Source organism: Oscarella lobularis, chromosome 2, assembly GCF_947507565.1.
Source record: "Oscarella lobularis chromosome 2, ooOscLobu1.1, whole genome shotgun sequence".
NCBI lineage: Eukaryota > Metazoa > Porifera > Homoscleromorpha > Homosclerophorida > Oscarellidae > Oscarella > Oscarella lobularis.
The window spans coordinates 2,653,089-2,676,937 of NC_089176.1; the positions used below are offsets into that span (position 1 = coordinate 2,653,089).

Below are 23,849 nucleotides of genomic sequence, written 5' to 3' on the forward strand. Positions count from 1 at the left end.
CGGATATCAAAAGATACTAACCGATTGTTCCGCTTACCGGTCGCTGTCCATTATTGTGTTGATGCGATGCGCAATGGTGAGTATCGTGCAGTCGGCGAACTCGCGACGAATTGTCTTCTGAATCAGATCATCCGTCTCCAGGTCGACGGCCGCTGTCGCTTCGTCGAGAACGAGAATTTTCGTCTTGCGCAAAAGAGCACGAGCGAGACACACCAATTGCCGCTGTCCGACGCTAAAGAACAATAACGATAATAGTTCAAAATTTTATTACGTTATATCATCCGCCTCACCTAAGATTTTCTCCTCCTTCTGATATCTCGTAATTCAGATCCGCGTTGATTAATCCTCTCGTCCTTATATTTTATCTGCTTAACCTTATAGTGCAACGGCGTTCAATTTCATCGTTATATCAGAGTTCCCACTTTCTATCTAACCTGTAATTTTTTGGAAACAACTGCCACCGCCGTGTTGAGAGGTATCAACACGGCCAAACCGGCGAGAGTGAACACGCCGATCGTTTCCCACAAGAAAAACATTGCCAAGATGATTTGAAACGGTGCCGATCAAACCATTTGAATACAAGGCATGAGATCGAGAAAATGTCTAGCGTCCACTGCCATCAGATTCACGATCTCGCCCACGGTCGACGCCCTTTCAGATTGATTATTCATTCGCAACGCCTGGATAAGAAAAAAAGTTCATACTTTTACGTTGGAAACACATTTTTTTTTCTCTACCTTTCGACATACGGCGCTGATGATTGCCGTCTTGACGCGAATTCCCGTGTGAGATAACATCGATGGAAGTACACTGTACTGATGCAAAAGAAGGGACTGCGCTTGAGCGCTGAAGAAGAGAAGAACGGAGTAGACGTAACCGCGTCACACGGGAATCGATTTGTCCTTCGTAAAGTTAAGGCCTAAATATTAAATTGAGGGCCTAATCTTCGATTCTTAGAGAAAAAATTTTAAATTGAGGGCCTAATCTTCGATTCTTAAGAATCAAAGATTAGGCCCTCAATTTAAAATTTAGGCCCCAAGAATCGAAGATTAGGCCCTCAATTCAATATTTAGGCCCTAAGAATCAAAGATTAGGCCCTCAATTTAATATTTATGCCCTTAGAATCGAAGATTAGGCTCTCAATTTAATATTTAGGCATTTAGAGTCAAAGATTAGGCCCTCAATTTAATATTTTGCCTCTAATAATCAAAGATTAGGCCCTCAATTTAATATTTATGCCCTAGGAATCGAAGATTAGGCTCTCAATTTAATATTTAGGCTTTTGGAATCAAAGATTAGGCCCTCAATTTAAAATTTTGGCCCTAAGAATCGAAGATTAGGCCCTCAATTTAATATTTAGGCCCTAAGAATCAAAGATTAGGTCCTTAATTTATTCCCTGGTGGGAGGGTCTCTCAAACGTGATCGGCCAAAATCGGAAAGTGTCTGTCGGTCTGTCGGTATACCCTGACGTCACAATCGCACTTAGACCAATCAGACATACAGGTGCCTTTATGACATCACAGTCATTGTGATGTCATACTCTCCCGTATTTTGAACACAATTGCTGGCGAAAAGGTGACGTCACAGTAGATAGATAGTAACCCCGGATTGTGTACTAAGTTCTGGAACGCGTACGTATGTAGGCATAGGCTACTATTAAACACAACTGGCACATAACAATTGAGCTTTATTAGTAACGCTCATCGAGGGAACACAGTAAAGGAGCACGTTGGGTTTGTCGTGCTGCGAGCCAAGCTCGCAGCACGCAAACCCAACTGCGAGCTGATAACGTGCCACTTGATCATGCACCCGAGTGGGGGCAAGGGAAGGGTAGCTCTGTGTCACCTTTACTCGACAGGTGAATCGCTCCTTTGATATATACATGTAAATAGAACACCTGAAATCTGTAGAGTAAAGGCATAGCCACCAGGTGCCCCATTCCCATTTTTACAGAAGTAGACATATTTCCGGGCCGATAAAGGTGTGGTTAGGCAATGTGATGCCCATAATGCACATGCTGTAGGCACTAATAGAGATCGGCTGCTAAGGGTGTTCGTGGATCACATGATGGCTAACAACGGGCCATCATTATCTTGTGTTTAGCCCCTAAGAATCGAAGATTAGGCCCTCAATTTAATATTTAGGCCTTAAGGCCTAAATATTAAATTGAGGACCTAATCTTTGATTCCTAGGGCCTAAATACTAAATAGAGGGCCTAATCTTCGATTCTTAGGGCCTAAATATTAAATTGAGGGCCTAATCTTTGATTCTTAGAAGCTAAACATTAAATTGAAGACCTAATCTTTGATTCTTAGGGCCTAAATATTAAATTGAGGGCCTAATCTTCGATTCTTAAGGCCTAAATTTTAAATTGAGGGCCTAAACTTTGATTCTAAAGGACTAAATATTAAATTGAGGGCCTAATCTTCGATTCCTGGGGCCTAAATATTGAATTGAGGGCCTAATCTTCGATTCTTGGGGCCTAAATTTTAAACTGAGGGCCTAATCTTTGATTCTTAAGGGCTAAACATTAAATTAAGGACCTAATCTTTGTTTCTTAGGGCCTAAATAGTAAATTGAGGGCCTAATCTTTGACTCTAAAGGCCTAAATATTAAATTGAGGGCCTAATCTTAGATTCTTAGGGCCTAAATATTAAAATGAGGGCCTAATCTTCGATTCTTAGGGCCTAAATATTAAATTGAGGGCTTAACCTTTGATTCTTAAGGGTTAAATATAAAATTGAGGGCCTAATCTTTGATTCTTAGGACCTAAATATTAAATTGAGGGCCTAATCTTCGATTTTTAGGGCCTAAATTTTAAATTGAGGACCTAATCTTTGATTCTAAAGGACTAAATATTAAATTGAGGACCTAATCTTTGATTCTTAGAGGCTAAATATTAAATTGAGCGCCTAATCTTCGATTCTTAGGGCCTAAATTTTAAATTGAGGGCCTAATCTTTGATTCTTAAGGGCTAAACATTAAATTAAGGACCTAATCTTTGTTTCTTAGGGCCTAAATATTAAATTGAGGACATAATCTTCGATTCTTTAGGCCTAAATTTTAAATTGAGGGCCTAATCTTTGATTCTTAGGGCTTAAAGTTCAAATTGAGAGCCTAAACTTTCATTCTTAGGGGCTAAACATTAAATTGAGGACCTAATCTTTGATTCTTAGAGCCTAAATATTAAATTGAGGGCCTAATCTTCGATTATTAGGGCCTAAATATTTAATTGAGGGCCTAATCTTCGATTCTTAGGGGCTAAACATTAAATTGAGGACCCAATCTTTGATTCTTAGAGCCTAAATAGTAAATTGAGGACCTAATCTTCCATTCTTAAGGACTAAATATTAAATTGAGGGCCTAATCTTCGATTCCCGGGGCCTAAATATTGAATTGAGGGCCTAATCTTCGATTCTTGGGGCCTAAATTTTAAATTGAGGGCCTAATCATTGATTCTTAAAACCTAAATTTTAAATTGAGGGCCTAATCTTTGATTCTTAAGGGTTAAATATTAAATTGAGGGCCTAATCTTCGATTCTTAGGGCCCAAATACTAAATTGAGGACATAATCTTCGATTCTTAGGACCTAAATATTGAATTGAGGACATAATCTTCGATTCTTAGGGCCTAAATATTAAATTGAGGGCCTAATCTTTGATTCTAAGGGGCTAAACATTAAATTGAGGACCTAATCTTTGATTCTTAGGGCCTAAATATTAAATTGAGTGCCTAATCTTTGATTCGTAAAAGTTAAATATTAAATTGAGGGCCTAATCTTTGATTCTTAGGGCCTAAATATTAAATTGAGGTCCTAATCTTCGATTCTTAAGGCCTAAATTTTAAACTGAGGGCCTAATTTTTGATTCTTAAGGGCTAAATATTAAATTGAGGGCCTAATCTTTGATTCTTAGGAACTAAACATTAAATTGAGGACCTAATCTTTGATTCTTAAGGCCTAAATATTAAATTGAGAGCCTAATCTTTGATTCTTAGGGGCTAAACATTAAATTGAGGACATAATCTTTGATTCTTAGGGCCTAAATATTAAATTGAGGGCCTAATCTTCGATTATTAGGGCTTAAATATTTAATTGAGGGCCTAATCTTCGATTCTTAGGGGCTAAACATTAAATTGAGGACCCAATCTTTGATTCTTAGAGCCTAAATAGTAAATTGAGAACCTAATCTTCCATTCTTAAGGACTAAATATTAAATTGAGGGCCTAATCTTCGATTCTTGGGGCCTAAATTTTAAATTGAGGGCCTAATCATTGATTCTTAAAACCTAAATTTTAAATTGAGGGCCTAATCTTTGATTCTTAAGGGTTAAATATTAAATTCAGGGCCTAATCTTCGATTCTTAGGGCCTAAATATTAAATTGAGGTCCTAATCTTCGATTCTTAGGGCCTAAATTTTAAACTGAAGGCCTAATTTTTGATTCTTAAGGGCAAAACATTAAAATAAGGACCTAATCTTTGTTTCTTAGGGCCTAAATAGTAAATTGAGGGCTTAATCTTCGATTTTTAGGGCCTAAATTTTAAATTGAGGACCTAATCTTTGATTCTAAAGGACTAAATATTAAATTGAGGGCCTAATCTTCGATTCTTAGGGCCTAAATACTAAATTGAGGACATAATCTTCGATTCTTAGGACCTAAATATTGAATGGAGGGCCTAATCTTCGATTCTTGAGGCCAAAATTTTAAATTGAGGGCCTAATCTTTGATTCTTAAGGCCTAAATATTAAATTGAGAGCCTAATCTTTGATTCTTGAGGCCTAAATATTAAATTGAGGGCCTAATCTTCGATTCTAAGGGCCCAAATATTAAATTGAGAGCCTAATCTTCGATTCTTAGAGCCTAAATTTTAATTTAAGGACCTAATTTTTAATTCTAAAAAACAAAAAATTAAATTGAGGGCCTAATCTTTGATTCTTAGGGGCTAAACATTAAATTGAGGACCTAATCTTTGATTCTTAGGGCCTAAATATTAAATTGAGGGCCTAATCTTTGATTCTTACCGCCTAAATATTGAATTGAGAGCCTAATCTTCGATTCTTGGGGCCTAAATTTTAAATTGAGGGACTAATCTTTGATTCTTAAGGCCTAAATATTAAATTGAGAGCCTAATCTTTGATTCTTAGGGGCTAAACATTAAATTGAGGACCTAATCTTTGATTCTTAGGGCCTAAATATTAAATTGAGGGCCTAATCTTCGATTCTTAGGGCCTAAATATTAAATTGAGAACCTCGTCTTCGATTCTAAGGGCATAAATATTAAATTAAGGGCCTAATCTTTGATTCTTAAGAGCTAAACATTAAATTAAGGACCTAATCTTTGTTTCTTAGGGCCTGAATATTAAATTGAGGGCCTAATCTTCGATTCTTAGGGCCTAAATTTTAAATTGAAGGCCTAATCTTTCATTTTAAGGGCTAAACATTAAATTAAGGACCTAATCTTTGTTTCTTAGGGCCTAAATATTAAATTGAGGACTTAATCTTCGATTCTTAAGGCCTAAATTTTAAATTGAGGGCCTAATCTTTGATTCTTAGGGCTTAAAGTTCAAATTGAGGGCCTAATCTTCGATTCTTAGAACCTAAATATCAAATTGAGGACGTAATCTTTGATTCTTAGGGCCTAAATAGTAAATTGAGTGCTTAATCTTCGATTTTTAGGGCCTAAATTTTAAATTGAGGACCTAATCTTTGATTCTAAAAGACTAAATATTGAATTGAGGGCCTAATCTTCGATTCTTAGGGCCTAAATATTAAATTGAGGACCTAATCTTCGATTCTTAGGGCCTAAATATTAAATTGAGGGCCTAATCTTCGATTCTTAGGGCCGAAATTTTAAACTGAGGGCCTAATCTTTGATTCTTAAGGGCGAAACATTAAATTAAGAACCTAATCTTTTTTTCTTAGACCCTAAATAGTAAATTGAGGACCTAATCTTCCATTCTTAAGGCCTAAATTTAAAATTGAGGGCCTAATCTTCGATTCTTAGGGCCTAAATATTAAATTGAGGACATAATCTTCGATTCTTGGGGCCTAAATATTAAATTGAGGGCCTAATCTTTGATTCTAAGGAGCTAAACATTAAATTGAGGACCTCATCTTTGATTCTTAAGACCTAAATATTAAATTGAGTGCCTAATCTTTGATTCTTAGGGGCTAAACATTAAATTGAGGACCTAATCTTTGATTCTTAGGGCCTAAATATTAAATTGAGGGCCTAATATTCGATTCTTAGGGCCTAATTTTTAAATTGAGGACCTAATCTTTGATTCTAAAAGACTAAATATTAAATTGAGGGCCTAATCTTCGATTCTTAGGGCATAAATATTAAATTGCGGGCCTAATCTTCGATTCTTAGGGCCTAAATTTTAAACTGAGGGCCTAATCTTTGATTCTTAAGGGCTAAACATTAAATTAAGGACCTAATCTTTGTTTCTTAGGGCCTAAATAGTAAATTGAGGGCCTAATCTTTGACTCTAAAGGCCTAAATATTAAATTGAGGGCCTAATCTTCGATTCTTAGGGCCTAAATATTAAAATGAGGGCCTAATCTTCGATTCTTAGGGCCTAAATTTTAAATTGAGGACCTAATCTTTGATTCTTAAGGGTTAAATATTAAATTGAGGGCCTAATCTTCGATTCTTAGGGCCTAAATATTAAATTGAGGGCCTAATCTTCGATTCTTAGGGCCTAAATATTAAAATGAGGGCCTAATCTTCGATTCTTAGGGCCTAAATTTTAAATTGAGGACCTAATCTTTGATTCTTAAGGGTTAAATATTAAATTGAGGGCCTAATCTTCGATTCTTAGGGCCTAAATATTAAATTGAGGGCCTAATCTTCGATTCTTAGGGCCTAAATTTTAAATTGAAGGCCTAATCTTTAATTTTTAAGGGCTAAACATTAAATTAAGGACCTAATCTTTGTTTCTTAGGGCCTAAATATTAAATTGAGGACTTAATCTTCGATTCTTTAAGCCTAAATTTTAAATTGAGGGCCTAATCTTTGATTCTTAGGGCTTAAAGTTCAAATTGAGAGCCTAAACTTTCATTCTTAGGGGCTAAACATTAAATTGAGGACCTAATCTTTGATTCTTAGAGCCTAAATATTAAATTGAGGGCCTAATCTTCGATTATTAGGGCCTAAATATTTAATTGAGGGCCTAATCTTCGATTCTTAGGGGCTAAACATTAAATTGAGGACCCAATCTTTGATTCTTAGAGCCTAAATATTAAATTGAGGGCCTAATCTTCGATTCTTAGGGCCTAAATTATAAATTGAGGACCTAATCTTTGATTCTAAAGGACTAAATATTAAATTGAGGGCCTAATCTTCGATTCTTAGGGCCTAAATATTAAATTGAGGACATAATCTTCGATTCTTGGGGCCTAAATATTAAATTGAGGGCCTAATCTTTGATTCTAAGGAGCTAAACATTAAATTGAGGACCTCATCTTTGATTCTTAAGACCTAAATATTAAATTGAGTGCCTAATCTTTGATTCTTAGGGGCTAAACATTAAATTGAGGACCTAATCTTTGATTCTTAGGGCCTAAATATTAAATTGAGGGCCTAATATTCGATTCTTAGGGCCTAATTTTTAAATTGAGGACCTAATCTTTGATTCTAAAAGACTAAATATTAAATTGAGGGCCTAATCTTCGATTCTTAGGGCATAAATATTAAATTGCGGGCCTAATCTTCGATTCTTAGGGCCTAAATTTTAAACTGAGGGCCTAATCTTTGATTCTTAAGGGCTAAACATTAAATTAAGGACCTAATCTTTGTTTCTTAGGGCCTAAATAGTAAATTGAGGGCCTAATCTTTGACTCTAAAGGCCTAAATATTAAAATGAGGGCCTAATCTTCGATTCTTAGGGCCTAAATTTTAAATTGAGGACCTAATCTTTGATTCTTAAGGGTTAAATATTAAATTGAGGGCCTAATCTTCGATTCTTAGGGCCTAAATATTAAATTGAGGGCCTAATCTTCGATTCTTAGGGCCTAAATATTAAAATGAGGGCCTAATCTTCGATTCTTAGGGCCTAAATTTTAAATTGAGGACCTAATCTTTGATTCTTAAGGGTTAAATATTAAATTGAGGGCCTAATCTTCGATTCTTAGGGCCTAAATATTAAATTGAGGGCCTAATCTTCGATTCTTAGGGCCTAAATTTTAAATTGAAGGCCTAATCTTTAATTTTTAAGGGCTAAACATTAAATTAAGGACCTAATCTTTGTTTCTTAGGGCCTAAATATTAAATTGAGGACTTAATCTTCGATTCTTTAAGCCTAAATTTTAAATTGAGGGCCTAATCTTTGATTCTTAGGGCTTAAAGTTCAAATTGAGAGCCTAAACTTTCATTCTTAGGGGCTAAACATTAAATTGAGGACCTAATCTTTGATTCTTAGAGCCTAAATATTAAATTGAGGGCCTAATCTTCGATTATTAGGGCCTAAATATTTAATTGAGGGCCTAATCTTCGATTCTTAGGGGCTAAACATTAAATTGAGGACCCAATCTTTGATTCTTAGAGCCTAAATATTAAATTGAGGGCCTAATCTTCGATTCTTAGGGCCTAAATTATAAATTGAGGACCTAATCTTTGATTCTAAAGGACTAAATATTAAATTGAGGGCCTAATCTTTGATTCTTAGGAACTAAACATTAAATTGAGGACCTAATCTTTGATTCTTAGGGCCTAAATATTAAATTGAGGGCCTAATCTTTGATTCTTAGCGGCTAAACATTAAATTCAGTACCTAATCTTTGATTCTTAGAGGCTAAATATTAAATTGAGCGCCTAATCTTCGATTCTTAGGGCCTAAATTTTAAATTGAGGGCCTAATCTTTGATTCTTAAGGGCGAAACATTAAATTAAGAACCTAATCTTTTTTCTTAGACCCTAAATAGTAAATTGAGGACCTAATCTTCCATTCTTAAGGCCTAAATTTAAAATTGAGGGCCTAATCTTCGATTCTTAGGGCCTAAATATTAAATTGAGAACATAATCTTCGATTCTTGGGGCCCAAATATTAAATTGAGGGCCTAATCTTTGATTCTAAGGAGCTAAACATTAAATTGAGGACCTCATCTTTGATTCTTAAGACCTAAATATTAAATTGAGTGCCTAATCTTTGATTCTTAGGGGCTAAACATTAAATTGAGGACCTAATCTTTGATTCTTAAGGCCTAAATATTGAATTGACGGCCTAATCTTCGATTCTTGGGGCCTAAATTTTAAATTGAGGGCCTAATCTTTGATTCTTAAGGCTTAAATATTAAATTAGAGACTAATCTTTGATTCTAAGGAGCTAAACATTAAATTGAGGACATAATCTTCGATTCTTAGGGTCTAAATTTTAAATTGAGGGCCTAATCTTTGCTTCTTAGGGCCTAAAGTTCAAATTGAGGGCCTAATCTTCGATTCTTAGCGCCTAAATATCAAATTGAGGGCCTAATCTTTGATTCTTAGAGGCTAAAAATTAAATTGAGGACCTAATCTTTGATTCTTAAGGCCTAAATATTGAATTGAGGGCCTAATCTTCGATTCTTGGGGCATAAATTTTAAATTGAGGGACTAATCTTTGATTCTTAAGGCATAAATATTAAATTGAGAGCCTAAACTTTCATTCTTAGGGGCTAAACATTAAATTGAGGACCTAATCTTTGATTCTTAGAGCCTAAATATTAAATTGAGGGCCTAATCTTCGATTCTTAGGGCCTAAATATTTAATTGAGGGCCTAATCTTCGATTCTTAGAGCCTAAATATTAAATTGAGGGCCTAATCTTCGATTCTTAGGGCCTAAATTATAAATTGAGGACCTAATCTTTGATTCTAAAGGACTAAATATTAAATTGAGGGCCTAATCTTCGATTCTTAGGGCCTAAATATTAAATTGAGGACATAATCTTTGATTCTTAGCGCCTAAATATTGAATTGAGAGCCTAATCTTCGATTGTTGGAACCCTAAATTTTAAATTGAGGGACTAATCTTTGATTCTTAAGGCCTAAATATTAAATTGAGAGACTAATCTTTGATTCGTAGGGGCTCAACATTAAATTGAGGACCTAATCTTTGATTCTTAGAGGCTAAACATTAAATTGAGCGCCTAATCTTCGATTCTTAGGGCCTAAATTTTAAATTGAGGGCCTAATCTTCGATTCTTAGGGCCTAAATTTTAAATTGAGGGCCTAATCTTTGATTCTTAAGGGTTAAATATTAAATTGAGGGCCTAATCTTCGATTCTTAGGGCCTAAATATTAAATTGAGGGCCTAATCTTCGATTCTTAGGGCCTAAATTTTAAATTGAAGGCCTAATCTTTGATCTTTAAGGACTAAACATTAAATTAAGGACCTAATCTTTGTTTCTTAGGGCCTAAATATTAAATTGAGGACTTAATCTTCGATTTTTAAGGCCTAAATTTTAAATTGAGGACCTAATCTTTGATTCTAAAGGACTAAATATTAAATTGAGGGCCTAATCTTCGATTCTTAAGATCTAAATTTTAAATTGAGGGCCTAATCTTTGATTCTTAGGGCTTAAAGTTCAAATTGAGGGCCTAATCTTCGATTCTTAGAACCTATATATCAAATTGAGGACGTAACCTTTGATTCTTAGGGCCTAAATATTAAATTGAGTGCCTAATCTTTGATTCTTAAAAGTTAAATATTAAATTGAGGGCCTAATCTTCGATTCTTAGGGCCTACATTTTAAACTGAGGGCCTAATCTTTGATTTTTAAGGGCTAAACATTAAATTAAGGACCTAATCTTTGTTTCTTAGGGCCTAAATAGTAAATTGAGTGCTTAATCTTCGATTTTGAGGGCCTAAATTTTAAATTGAGGACCTAATCTTTGATTCTAAAAGACTAAATATTGAATTGAGGGCCTAATCTTCGATACTTAGGGCCTAAATATTAAATTGAGGACCTAATCTTCGATTCTTAGGGCCTAAATATTAAATTAAGAGCTTAACCTTTGATTCTTAAGGGTTAAATATAAAATTGAGGGCCTAATCTTCGATTCTAAGGGCCCAAATATTAAATTGAGAGCCTAATCTTTGATTCTTAGAGCCTAAATTTTAATTTAAGGACATAATTTTTAATTCTAAAGGACTAAATATTAAATTGAGGGCCTAATCTTTGATTCTTAGGGCCTAAATATTAAATTGAGGGCCTAATCTTCGATTCTTAGGGCCTAAATTTTAAATTGAGGGCCTAATCTTTGATTCTAAAGGACTAAATATTAAATTGAGAGCCTAATCTTCTATTCATAGGGCATAAATATTAAATTCAGGGCCTAATCTTCGATTCTTAAGGCCTAAATATTAAATTGAGGGCCTAATCTTTGATTCTTAGGGGCTAAACATTAAATTGAGGACCTAATCTTTGATTCTTAGATGCTAAACATTAAATTGAGCGCCTAATCTTCGATTCTTAGGGCCTAAATTTTAAATTGAGGGCCTAATCTTCGATTCTTAGGGCCTAAATTTTAAATTGAGGGCCTAATCTTTGATTCTTAGCGGCTAAATATTAAATTGAGGACCTAATCTTTGATTCTTAGGGCCTAAATTTTAAATTGAAAGCCTAATCTTTGATTCTTAATCATCAATTTGAAAAATTGTTTTATAATTTATTGAAGACTGATAACTGACTGGAGGCCTCATAAACGTCAAGACGTCCTGACCGAGGAAGCCCTTACCGAATTTGAAGACGGCAGCGGCGAGCATTAGCCCCCCAAACGTTTTGGTGAGGGCCAAGGATAGAGACGGCGTTGCTGCTTTGGGGACACTCCGTGGCTAGTAGTTTAGCGCATGCGCGTGCCACTACACGGTTATAGGGGCTATCTCTGGTTTGGTTTCGTTCAAGAACCGGTCGTCGCTGCTTATCGCTGCTTATAAGGTACGTAACACGACAAGCGGAATACTGAACGACGTCGAAACCAGCGGCCGACTCCGAGTCGTAACAGGGGTCATAAACGGTTAATGTTTTCTTAGCGACTGGGCTCCGTATAAAGCGGTTCTCGTTTCTATATAGTCACGCGGGCCGCGCTATACGGTGCCAATTGAAAAGGAAATGGCCTAGCGTAAGGAAACCGCATAAAAACGAGGTCAAACGGGTGAAACCATGAACGATACGTACATACCTAACCCCCTATCCTAACCCTAAAACACAGCGGGTCGGCGCAAATTAGTAGTGGGGCTAAACTAATGCGTTTTCATGTAGATCTGGAAACAGATTTGATTCTGCTGTACTTTCTGTGAGTGAAAATGTCACTGCTATTTGGTATCTACGATAGCAATCTTAAACGTGGTTTATTATTCGATATTGTACTTTTCAAACAGACGGAATCCCGAGCGTTAGCATACAAGACACAATGTCAATAGATGGGACGGCCATTTGTACTGCAAAGTGCAGAGGCTGGACGCCGTCTTTCAAGTGGCTGCTAAATGACAGAGATCCAGATCTGAAGCTGAAAGATCTGATGTACCAGGACGATTTTATTAGTCCTAAGGCAGCAACAAGCGTTTCAACTCTGATCGTATTGAATCCTGAAAAATGCCCTGGTCAATACCGATGCCAAGTCACGTTCAAAATGAACTACAACGGAGAGGAAATGACCTTGTGTACCCAATCCGAACCAGCAAACTTAGAAAAAGTCCCTGAGACGTCCGGTAAGAAAAACAAATGTCATATGCTGCATAGCTCTCATTCAAATTCAATCTGCTTTTAGTTGATGAATTAGCAGCTCAGATGGAGGCGTTGACGACGGTGAGTGTGTGTGACGGGTTGGGAAACGCGTATGAATCATATTTCATTTTTCGTTGCTCGCTTTTCTTCTTTTTACAGGTCTCTGGTCATAGCGCGTCAACAAACGCCAACGATGCGAAAGGATGCGATGTTGTGTACCACAAGTTTTCGAATTATGACCCAACAACAATTGCACTGTGCCACGCGTTCTACTGCGTGGGAGAAATTCGTGACAGTGACGACGACGATTGCCAAGAGATGATGGGTCCTGCCACGCGGCTGATTGAAGCTGATTGGACCGATAAGCACGTTTTTCATTCCAAGGTTGAGGAGCGATTTATGCAGCCAATTGTACGAGACGTCTTGCTTGACGTGCTGGGAAGTGATTTCCCTCTTCTACACTGGAAAGGCGAAAGTCACGCTTTTAAGGACATTGATTTTGATGGTCAGCTTCCAGACGGCGTTGTTCTGAACTTACTTCAAAGTTTGGCTGTTCTCATTGAAGAAAGCAAAATAGACGCGGGCGCCGGTGACTATCTCATTCAACTACTGGAGTATCTACGTCGCTTGGCGAGTAAAGTGAAGCTTAAAGGTGTCGCTGAACCTCTTCTGTCGGCAATGAAAGCCTATCCTTGCTTTCTGCTTGGAATGAGAGGCAAACACGCTCAATTGTATGGAGCCATTCGTTTGCCCGAAGGAAAAGGGAAAGAGGCGATGAAAATTCACTACTGCCTTCTAGCAGAAGCTAGCTTCCGTCTTGGTAACGAAAAGGAATGCGCCAAGTTTCTCATGAAGCTTCGACGCGGGGTCCACGCTCTGAATCAAATGTGGGAAGAAAAGGCGGAGTGTATGAAATTTAATTCAGATCCCAACTATCGCCGCGTCTTGCCTTGCGATTGCGTTGCAAGGCTTCTCGACCAATCCAAACAATTTCAGTTCACTAAGCACCTCGTAAGAAACGTCTTTGAAGTCGAAAAGTAAGAGACTTTTGTTGCTAGTTCATAAGAACAGATTATATATCTAATCTCTTGCCAAGAACGGATTAGATATCTAATCTGTTCTTGCCGCGTTTTCAAGTCAAAACATTAGCTGCATTCCAAAACCGTATGTTTCATTTATAGTAAAGAAGACGAAAGTTGCATTGTCAAATTGGCAGTGAGCCGCTATGGAAGCGAGGCCCACGAACGCTGCGCGAAGAAAAGGATGGCTCCGGAACTTTTCAACTGCGTTCCTTTGCCGTCGACCTTCGGCTGTGTGTGGGCAATCATGATGAGAAAATTAGATACCAATTTCGTTCCTTTGAACTATCTTTTTCTGAAGATGAGTTCTGCAGATTGCGAGGCTGCAGAGAAAATTAAAGAGAAGATGAAGGAAGCTTTGGAAATGTTGCACGGTGACGCAACCGAAGGCAGACGTCTCGTGCACGGCGATTTCCGAGCTCCGAATGTCTATGTCTCGTGGAAGAACGGCGACGACGTCGAAGTCCAAGTCATCGATTTTGACTGGTCGGGGGTGGAGGAGAAGCAGGTGTATCCGTCCACTAACGTCTTGTTGAATTGGCCAGAGGGAGTCAGATGTGGTGCACCTCTGAAGGCCGAACACGATTGGCACCTTTACCGTGCTCACTGCTACAGCCTCGACTGTCTTACGAAGAAGGTGGAATTATGATCTGTTTTTTTCTCTAATGACTTTGCGTATGCGGCTCCCAGGTCACGATGTGATTTTGTGTTGTAGCTGGAGATAGATACTGATAGGATGCCACTTGGCTAGCACCGAACGTCTCCCATTGAGTATAGCTTACAACTCGAACGAGATCCGCGAGCCTCGTCAAGCCCAAACAGACAGCAAAGGCCTGAGAAGAAACCATCCCATTTATAGCCAAGTCGACGGATCGTTTTTTTGGATGTGAAATTTTTGATTATTTTTTTAGGAAAAATGTTCACGTCGACAGAAGGGCAGCCCTTTGCATGGGCTTCTGTTTCCTCCTCGCGCTCTCTATTTCCGAGGTGCAGGCGTTGCGCACCGTGCTAGTTTGGTGCAACGCACGATGATGATCGCATCCGGACGACTTTCGACGAAAAACTGCACCGTCGCGAGCAAAATGAGAAACGTGGACGGTAGGAGGAGAAGAGCGACGTCTTCGAAGCACGGAGTCAGGTCGATTTGCCCGATCGAGACGGCGTGGCCCTGCAAACACAACGTATTCGTCCGTGACCTCGCGTACCCAGAAGTCGCTAACGGGGCGACACATCGCGTTTAGACGATCGTTTGCACTCGCAAGCTAAAGCGTCCGTAGCCGTAGATCCTGTAGTTTTAGAATTCTTCCGCGCTCTCGACCGTGAGTCAGCGGGAGTCAGCAGCGTGGCCGGCGTTCCGGCTCGCGCACTCTACCCCTCGATGGGTATGTGGGTGGAGCCACCGTATTCAGCATGAACTCGATTAGGTACGAGACCGGAATTACTGTAACGCTTTTCATAATAGATCTGTGTTTTAACGTAGAATGTTAAAAATCTAACCAATTCGCCACTTTGTGGTACTGTAGCCGATCACAGTACCGACACTTTTTCGTCAAATTAATTAAAACAAAGAAGAGATAAAATGAACTTGCAGAATTAGGCAAGCCCTGAATGGACTGCCATTCCGTAGAAAATTCCTCTTTCTGCCAGTAGGTTAGCAGGAGAATCGAATTCGACAACCTGCCCCTTATCCAGAACAATAATGCTGAAGAGAAAAAAAAGACGGATATCAAAAGATACTAACTAACCGTTTGTTCCGCTTACCGATCGCTGTCCATTATCGTGTTGATGCGATGTGCAATGGTGAGTATCGTGCAGTCGGCGAACTCGCGACGAATCGTCTTCTGAATCAGATCGTCCGTCTCCAGGTCGACGGCCGCCGTCGCTTCGTCGAGAACGAGAATTTTCGTCTTGCGCAAAAGGGCACGAGCGAGACACACCAATTGCCGCTGTCCGACACTAAAGAACAATAACGATAGTAGTTCAAATTACGTAAGAGCCGGATTCATATAATCCGCCTCACCTAAGATTTTCTCCTCCTTCTGATATCTCGTAATTCAGATCCGCGTTGATTAGAGTAAAAAATTCTTTCAAATGAGCATTCTCCAACGACTGCCAAATCTCGTCGTCACTGTGATCTTCAAACGGATCCAAATTGAGACGCAGAGTTCCCGAAAACAGAACGGGATCCTGCGGAATGATCGTAATGCGCGAGCGCAAGTCGTCCAAACCGAGACGCGCTATGTCGACGCCGTCGACGACGATGCTGCCGCCCGCCGCTTCGATGAGACGAAACACGCTGAGAGTCAACGACGACTTGCCGGCGCCCGTGCGTCCGGCAATACCAATCTTCTCGCCCGGCTTCACGCGACAGTCGACGTCTTTGAGAACGAGATCGAGACCGTCACGATAGCGCGTCGAATAAGAGTTGAATTCGACTTCGCCCAGGTTCGGCCAACCGGGCGACGGACGACAGTCGTCCACAATAGCCGGAGCCTGCAAAAGAATGACAAATAAAATTATGACGTCATTAGGAGAATATTCCTACCTCCGTCGGCGTTTCCGAATATTCCTTCACTCTCTCCACCGACACGATGTTCGCCTCCAATTCGCTCGTCATGCGCACCATCCAATTCAACGTCTGCGTGATTCGCAAAGCGTACGAGATCGACAATCCGATGAGTCCGGCGGACACGTGTGAATCGTTGCGTTCGATGACAGCGAACAGAGCGGCGAATAGAATGATGCAATTGCCGACGAATTCCAATCGTACGGCGAGCCAACGATTGCTGCACACGTTCGGATAGTACGCCGTCTGATTCGTGTCCACTCGCATCTCGTTCTCGGCGACAAATTGCTCAGTCGCGCCGTAGGCGCGTATCGTGCTCGTTCCATTGAGCGTCTCCTGAAAATGCGAATAGATTGGCGAGCGCGTAACGGACTCGATTCGCTGAAGCTGTCGCGACGTCGCCACGTAGAACCGCTGCGTGAAAAAATAAAGAACGCCGAGCGGCAGCAGGACGACGAGAAAAATCGGCGTCGAGTACGAAATAATAAAAACGATCGCAACAACGCTAAAAAGCGTGTCGAGAAACGATCGAAGCGACATGGGAATCGCCTCGTCGACCATGTAGATGTCCTTGGAGAAACGATTGACGATGCGACCGAGCGGCGTCGTGTCGAAGAACGACATTGGAGAGCGAAGAATGTTGGTGAGAAGACTCCGGTGGAGACTTCTTGCGGCGATGAGCGTGCCGAGAATGACAGCGAAGGCCGTAAACAGGACGGCGAGCGCCTGACCGACGCCGAATACCGCGTAGATGCCCAGATAGTAGCTGACCGATGGAACAACGGTGGCGTTCGTCTCGTTCTCGCGTCCGCGCGCGATTTCGTCGTCGCTCCACTTGGCGAGCCAGATGTTCGAGCCGACCGACGCGCCGTTTTGGAGAAGATAGAAGACGACTATAACCGCGGTGATGGGCCACGTCAACGAGCGGAGATAGATGGAGTATACGCCGAGTTTCACGTTGCCGACCTCCGTCTTTTCCTTTTCTATCGTCGACTGGCGTCGTTCTTCGGGTTTTGGAGAGTCGGACGTCTGCTGCTTCGTCGCTGGGTCTTTGTCGTCGGCTTCTTTTTTGACGTCATCGTTGCCGTCGTCGTTCGTCTCATCGTCGGCATTGGGACTGTCCGCTCTGGCGTAGATGCGAAGAAAGCTGGCGAAATCGCCGTCGTTTGTTTGAAGCTCGTTGTACGTGCCAACCTGGAGATGACGTCAAAAAATTAACGAAGACAGACAGACAGACAGACAACTTCGTGTCTAATTTTAGTAAAAACCCCTATGTACCAATAACCTTACTTCAGAGATTGTTCCGTCTTTCATGACGATGATTTGATCGCACTGAGGAAGGAAGACGACGCTATGAGTCACAAATATTCGAACCTAGAGTCGAGAATCAAAACTGTAATATAACCGTCACAAATGCCGTACCTTTTCTCTTAGGACGCCTTCTGGTCCGATCACATTATCAAATATATGTTTACCGACGTGAGAATCGACGGCACTCAGTGGATCGTCCAGAAGATAGACGTCGCGGTTGTGATAGACGGCGCGAGCCAAGCTCACTCGCTGCTTCTGCCCACCGCTCAAGTTGATACCCTAATTTGCAAGAAATAGAAAACGGAGCTTCATATAGTGTCTCTGATTTACCTTTTCCCCTATTTCCGTCATATCCCCGCCTGGCAGTACGTCCAAGTCCGGTTCAAGAGCACAAACGCGAACGGTGCGATTGTACTTCTCTGGGTCGTACGGCAATCCGAATAAGATGTTGTCGCGCAAAGTTGCGTTCTGGATCCACGCCTGTTGCGAAGCATATGCAACAGATCCCTAGGAAGAACAGTCAAATTGATTACCTTTTATTAAGGCATTCGTACTCTACCTTCAGTGTCACGCTTCCACCGTCTTTTTCCATTTCTCCCAGAAAGGCCGATATCAGACTTGACTTGCCTGCTCCCACGTGGCCCACAACGGCCACCAATTTCTTCGGTTTGACGCTGAGACTCACCCTACATGGCGTACGATGTACAGCCAATTTCTTTAATTTTAGTGACTTCTTCTTACTCTCTCAATATCACGCGGTCGTCTTTTGACCAATAAAACGACGCCTCTTCCACTTTTATCACGTCGTCATCGTCGCCTTCCGACGACCGATCCGTCGCCTCCGGATCAAGCTCGTCGTTTCCGAGAAACTTGGTCACGCGTTTCATCGACACGTACGCTTCGACAAGAGACGACACGATTCGCGGCAAAATGACGAGAGGAAATCGTAAAATATTGAAGAGAGAAAGCGACACGAGTGCCTTTTCCGGAGTCAGCCTGTGACCGGTTAGAGTGTAAGAAGAAAACGTTGCAAGAGCAACCTACGGAAACAACAGTTATAGCTCTATATAATGTAGTCAATGTTAGATCAAGGGGACAATTCTTCTCCCTGATCTAACAGAGTGGTGGGATGACAAACCAGGAACGGCGCACACGTCCACGTGAAACGCATGAAGGACATCACGTATAAGTTCGTTTTCAGAACGGCCAATTCCTTTCTTCGAACGTCCGAAATCGTCTTCAAAAACGATTTCTCCCACGCATAGAACTTGATAACCTAGAGCACGCGAATTATTCAAATGAAAATTATCTTGTCAGTCGAGTACCTTGATGCCATTGAGAGCTTCGTTGATAAGCTTAATCCTCTCGTCCTTATATTTCATCTGCTTGACCTTATAATGACAACGATGTTCCAACTTCATCGTCGTATCAGAGATCTCACTTTCTATCTAACCTGCAATTTTTTGGAAACAACTGCCACCGCCGCGTTGAGAGGTATCAACAGTATCAACACGGCCAAACCGGCGAGAGTGAACACGCCGATTGTTTCCCACAAGAAAAACATCGCCAAAGTGATTTGAAGCGGAGCTGACCAAACCATTTGAATATAAGGCATCAGATCGAGAAAACGTCTCGCGTCCACCGCCATCAGATTTACGATCTCGCCCACAGTCGACTCCCTTCGAGACTGATTATTCATTCGTAACGCCTGGGGAACAAGAAAATCGAGTCTACGCTTTTTTCACATTCTTTTTCTACTTTTCGATATACGGCGCTGATGATTGCTGTCTTAACGCGAAGTCCCGTGCGATAGCATCGATGGAAGTACTGATGCAAAAGCAGAGACTGCGCTTGGGCGCTGAAGAAGAGAAGAACGGCGTAGACGTAGCCGCGCCACACGGGAATCGATTTGTCCTTCGTAAAATTAATCATCAATCTGATAAATTTTAATTAGGTAATTTTTTGAAGCAAGAGTGTATGACATCTGACTTGAGAAGTTGAGGCCCCATGAACGTCAAGACGTCCTGACCGAATTTGAAGACGGCAGCGGCGAGCATTAGCCCCCCGAACGCTTTGGCGATGGCCAAGAATAGAGACGGCGTTGCCGCCTTGGGACCGCGCCGATTGATTTCGTCGCGCAGTGGAATCATTGCTACTTTGTCCAGTGATTCGAGGCTACCGTTCAAAGTATCGACGTCGTATTTTACGTATGGTGAGAGCCGCGTCTTTCGAGCATTTTTCAACCTGAAAATCATTATTGAGCACATATATTTTTTGACGTTCTCTTTTTCTCTTACTTTGCCTTGTTGACTTCGTGATTCCACGCGTTCAAGAATCGAGGCACAACCACTTTAGCCATATCATCGGGATAGAGATCGAAGAGATCGTCGTCGGTGAGCGGACGCTTGTACCCGGTGAAAATCATACTAAATTGCACCATAATGATTCTCAAAGATAAGAATTTAGACGTTCACACCTCGTCATCCACCAGAAGGAAATTTTCGAGAGAAACGTTGCCTTTGCCTCGGGACACACTTTCTAAGTGAAGACTTGACGTTCTCTTCGTGGCTAAATTGTTTTAATACAGACCAAATCGCCTTCAAGAAGATCGTAATGAGGCGTCCGATCCGGCATTATGGACAGCACAAACGAGATTAGAATGAGAACGAATTTGATTGCAGATAAAGTGAGATGAAACGTGATGTCGTGTCCAGCCGTAGAAAAAGACACAGCCTAGTATATCCACCTCAAAAAAAAGGAAGATCTCCACACACAAACAATTGCTCATACCCCATATGTGTTTATAAGAATGTAAGTGCGAAGACGCAGCGAGCCGTAGATGAGCATTAGAAACCAGAATAGAAGCAGGGTGCCCGGCGCTCGAGCGCCTCGATTGCGGAACCATTGAATACTCAGCACTACCAACACCTAACAGAATACATTATAAACTGTCTAGTCTACATACAACTCTCCGTACCATGATGACAAATAAAATAGCTGGAGATAGATACTGATAGGATGCCACTTGGCTAGCCCCGAACGTCTCCCATTGGGTATAGCTTACAACTCGAGCGAGATCCGCGAGCCCCGTCAAACCCAAACAGATAGCAAAGACCTGAGAAGCAAAACCGAAAACCTGGTATACCAACGGAAGCCTCCATCCAATTTATCCCTATCTAATTAGTTGAGCAACGTCTACAGCTAACCAAGCCTACAGTACTATATCTATTCGTCTCTGGTTTAGCGTGGCGTACGGTACCGTGCGAAGGACGTGTAGTTTGGTGCGACGAACGTGGATGATCGCATCCGGACGACTTTCGACGAAAAACTGAACCATCGCGAGCAGAATGAGAAATATGGACGGCACGAGGAGAAGTGCGACGTCTTCGAAGCACGGTGTCAAGTCGATTTGCCCGATCGAGACGGCGTGACCCTGCAAACACAACGGCTTCGTTCGTTGTGACGTCGAGAGAAACGCCGTTTCCGTACCCAGAAGTCGCTCACGGGGCGACACATCGCGTTGAGGCGATCGTTTGCACCCATTTCTCTTCGCAAACTGAAAAGTATTAGGTTTTTTCCTTTCGCGTGACCTCGCGCGCGCTCTAAGCTTCCGGTGTGCCCATAATGGTGTTAGATGTGTCCATCATGGAAGATGAAGGGTGGAACGCTGAAGCCAATTTCTTTTTCGTTTATCTATCAAAAACAACCAAGTCACACTCCTGTATGCGTACACAAGCAACACCTGTCAAAAAAACTACGAAAAGTTACATTCACTGAGTCAGTTGATGCGTACATAACTCGAAGTAGAAGGGAGAGACTGGGCTACAGAAAGACTTCGCATCAAGTTGAATCTAAAATCGTCGGCGCATTGATCTTCTTCGATGTACGTAACATCCTTCTCAATTTCACGACTTTTCGGATGAAGAAGAGCTCCGGATCGCATTATGGGAAGATAATGCTTTTTCAGATCGATCATCCACTTGTCGTGCGGCCAAATCTCCTCCAAATACTCGTCGGTAATAATAGCAACGACGCATCGGCTATAGGCAGCGGCACGATGCGAGCTGGAATTTATTCCAAGCTTGCTGGGATCTCGATAATAGATTGATCGAACGTTCCAACGCGGTTGCTCGTCCCGAATGATATCGCACACCGCTTGAGCGTATTCTTGGTCTTTGTCAACGTAGAACACCATCACGTCGAAAAGAAAATCAGAGCCTATTAATAGGGTGGTTTAATTATTTATCTTATTTATCGATGTGAAAATTTTTACCTCGCTTTGCTTTGACCACTGCCTCTTCTACTTTCAATCGTAGATCTTCTCCTTGATACGGTTTCTCGTCTTCTTCGACTGCCACTTCTTCGACGTACGACTGCACGCTGTTCAAACCTATATCTTTTGACGTCGAACTTTGCCCGAGTCGAATCACCACGAAGTTCGGCTTGATTTGTTCTCGCACGTCTTCCAAAGGAACGATGGCCTCTTTGTAGGCGTTCACTTCTGCCAGCTGCTCCTCGGAATCCGGCTCCTCTTCGTCGACAACGACAATCAACTTCCGCGATTCTGCTATCGCTGTAGTCATCGCCTCGTATCTGTCGCCGCCCAATAGATTTCGACTGTGAGAGGGATCGTAAAAACAGTAGAAGTTGGACTCAGATAAAACCGGTAGGAGAACGTTCTTGTAAAACAACGCGCAGTTGGACGAAAGTTGCTGGCTATTCCGACTAGACGGAGTAAGGCTCACGTAAAAATCGTGTTCAAAACACTCTGAAACGAAAAACAAAACCGATTTTATAGCCAATTCAGACTGCGCAATCTACGCACTTAAGATTTCATTTCTTGGTTTAGGCGGCTTATGACGCCTATAAACCCACAAGACGGCGAGAACAATCGCAGCTGCAGCCACAAGTCCGGCGCTCAAAGCCGCGATAGTCAGCGAAAATGACAAGGCCCCTGTGGGCTTTTCCGCCTCTACAAGCATTAATTAATATAAGAGCTCATATGACTTAGAGAACTGCTTACTCAAAATCACTTCAAGTTGCATCCTTGCTCGTTCACTAGTCCTATACTTTGTATAGGCCGTGCAGCTGTAATTTCCTTCGTCTCCTTCATCCACGTTTAGAATAGTCAATTTAGAGTGCACATCATCACTAGGAATCCAATCGCGTACGATTCCAACTACTGGCGGAGGACTGATGACATAGCGACTTTCGTTTAATGTATTAATAGGAGTGTTGTTTCTCCGCCATATGAACTGCGTGTCGTGTGGACCTTGAATTACAACTGGAAACGAGACGTTGCTACCCTTGGTGACCTTTTTGGAAACCAAAAGAACAGGCGACCAAAACTCTCCGTCGAGGTACGGATAAGCTAAAAATAAAACAATTGCATTCAATTTATGGCTTGTTGGCAGTCTTACATTCTATGTAAACCTTAACCGGTACGGTGACATTTCCAAAATCATTTGACGCAGTACAATTGTACCGCACAACATGAATGTCATAAATAGATATATGCACAAAAAGGTCGTCGAGAACTTCATCAGGAGATATGTTTATGACGCTTTTAGTCCACTTCCCCAAATTGTCAACTTCATACTACAAGCACCCAGTAACAGTAAGAGCAAAAAAAGCAGCGCGATAGCAACGCCATACCCTTGACCAAGAGTCAACTTTGGGCGTAGGATTGCCCACAACGTTGCATTGATCAAACGTGTGCGTGCACGACATTCTATTGTCTCTTGTTGTGCACCAGTAGACAAGCTCAGCAGATCCACTTCTCACTGGAGGACCTAGACAGAAAATAGAAGGAAGCATTTTACATGAGATAACCTCTAGGGGAGACGTGTCTGATCAAAAATAAATTACCGAGGATTTCGACGCGATAGACGCACTGATTGTCGCCGCACGAATAGTATCCGTCGCGCGTTGCGTTGACGATGTTATAAACGTCGCTGCCGTTCGCACCGTTTGACGTCGAAAGACCTTGAGGAAGAGAAGTCGACGAGGTGAATTTCCACTCTCCGTCGCAGCCCGTGCAATTGAGAGTCGCGTTTTCGCCTCGGGTTAGGACGACCGAAATGATCGGAGACGCCGCGCATTGGGAAATAACGCTCAAGACGACGATTTCAGCGAGCATACTGAAAGGTCAATCAAATCGAAACCTGCAAATCGAAACCAGGGATC

At 41.3% G+C, this 23,849-nt stretch overlaps 3 protein-coding genes and 1 long non-coding RNA gene across 6 annotated transcripts; 1 reads left to right on the plus strand and 3 right to left on the minus strand.

Annotated features, from left to right (window-relative positions):
- Nucleotides 1–99: 99 nt before the first annotated feature.
- LOC136183879 (uncharacterized) lies at nucleotides 100–11,823 on the minus strand. The gene is made up of 5 exons (XR_010669258.1): nucleotides 11,719–11,823; nucleotides 738–919; nucleotides 435–680; nucleotides 291–374; nucleotides 100–232 (listed from the first exon to the last, which is right to left on the minus strand). It is a non-coding gene; the product is annotated as an uncharacterized lncRNA (long non-coding RNA).
- A 12-nt stretch (nucleotides 11,824–11,835) lies between these two features.
- On the plus strand, nucleotides 11,836–15,252 carry LOC136183881 (uncharacterized). Of its 3 annotated transcripts, none has more exons than XR_010669260.1 (7): nucleotides 11,836–11,918; nucleotides 12,243–12,302; nucleotides 12,362–12,691; nucleotides 12,751–12,788; nucleotides 12,867–13,744; nucleotides 13,889–14,649; nucleotides 14,698–15,252. XR_010669260.1 is itself a non-coding variant. In XM_065970688.1 (7 exons), exons 3-7 carry the CDS (start codon nucleotides 12,287–12,289, stop codon nucleotides 14,433–14,435), a joined length of 1,809 nt encoding a protein of 602 aa, XP_065826760.1. In that variant the 5' UTR covers nucleotides 11,882–11,997; nucleotides 12,054–12,102; nucleotides 12,243–12,286; the 3' UTR covers nucleotides 14,436–14,693. The 3 variants fall into 3 exon arrangements, 2 of the variants coding, with proteins under 2 accessions (XP_065826759.1, XP_065826760.1); XM_065970688.1 differs by lacking the exon at nucleotides 14,698–15,252 and adding an exon at nucleotides 12,054–12,102 and having other exon boundaries at nucleotides 11,882–11,997; nucleotides 13,889–14,693; XM_065970687.1 differs by lacking the exon at nucleotides 14,698–15,252 and having other exon boundaries at nucleotides 13,889–14,693.
- On the minus strand, nucleotides 15,225–21,243 carry LOC136183880 (multidrug resistance-associated protein 1-like). The gene is made up of 21 exons (XM_065970686.1): nucleotides 21,153–21,243; nucleotides 20,923–21,096; nucleotides 20,641–20,778; nucleotides 20,454–20,591; nucleotides 20,253–20,396; nucleotides 20,140–20,201; nucleotides 19,961–20,089; nucleotides 19,653–19,907; nucleotides 19,422–19,599; nucleotides 19,117–19,371; nucleotides 18,989–19,054; nucleotides 18,802–18,939; nucleotides 18,405–18,703; nucleotides 18,223–18,349; nucleotides 17,994–18,170; nucleotides 17,775–17,942; nucleotides 17,643–17,726; nucleotides 16,332–17,546; nucleotides 15,807–16,279; nucleotides 15,548–15,742; nucleotides 15,225–15,488 (listed from the first exon to the last, which is right to left on the minus strand). The coding sequence occupies exons 1-21, from the start codon at nucleotides 21,204–21,206 to the stop codon at nucleotides 15,380–15,382; spliced, it is 4,578 nt and encodes a 1,525-aa protein (XP_065826758.1). The 5' UTR covers nucleotides 21,207–21,243; the 3' UTR covers nucleotides 15,225–15,379.
- An 89-nt stretch (nucleotides 21,244–21,332) lies between these two features.
- Nucleotides 21,333–23,833, minus strand: LOC136184092 (uncharacterized). Its single transcript, XM_065970937.1, has 7 exons — nucleotides 23,532–23,833; nucleotides 23,319–23,455; nucleotides 23,084–23,261; nucleotides 22,687–23,034; nucleotides 22,489–22,635; nucleotides 21,937–22,431; nucleotides 21,333–21,881 (listed from the first exon to the last, which is right to left on the minus strand). The coding sequence occupies exons 1-7, from the start codon at nucleotides 23,800–23,802 to the stop codon at nucleotides 21,442–21,444; spliced, it is 2,016 nt and encodes a 671-aa protein (XP_065827009.1). The 5' UTR covers nucleotides 23,803–23,833; the 3' UTR covers nucleotides 21,333–21,441.
- Nucleotides 23,834–23,849: the final 16 nt, after the last annotated feature.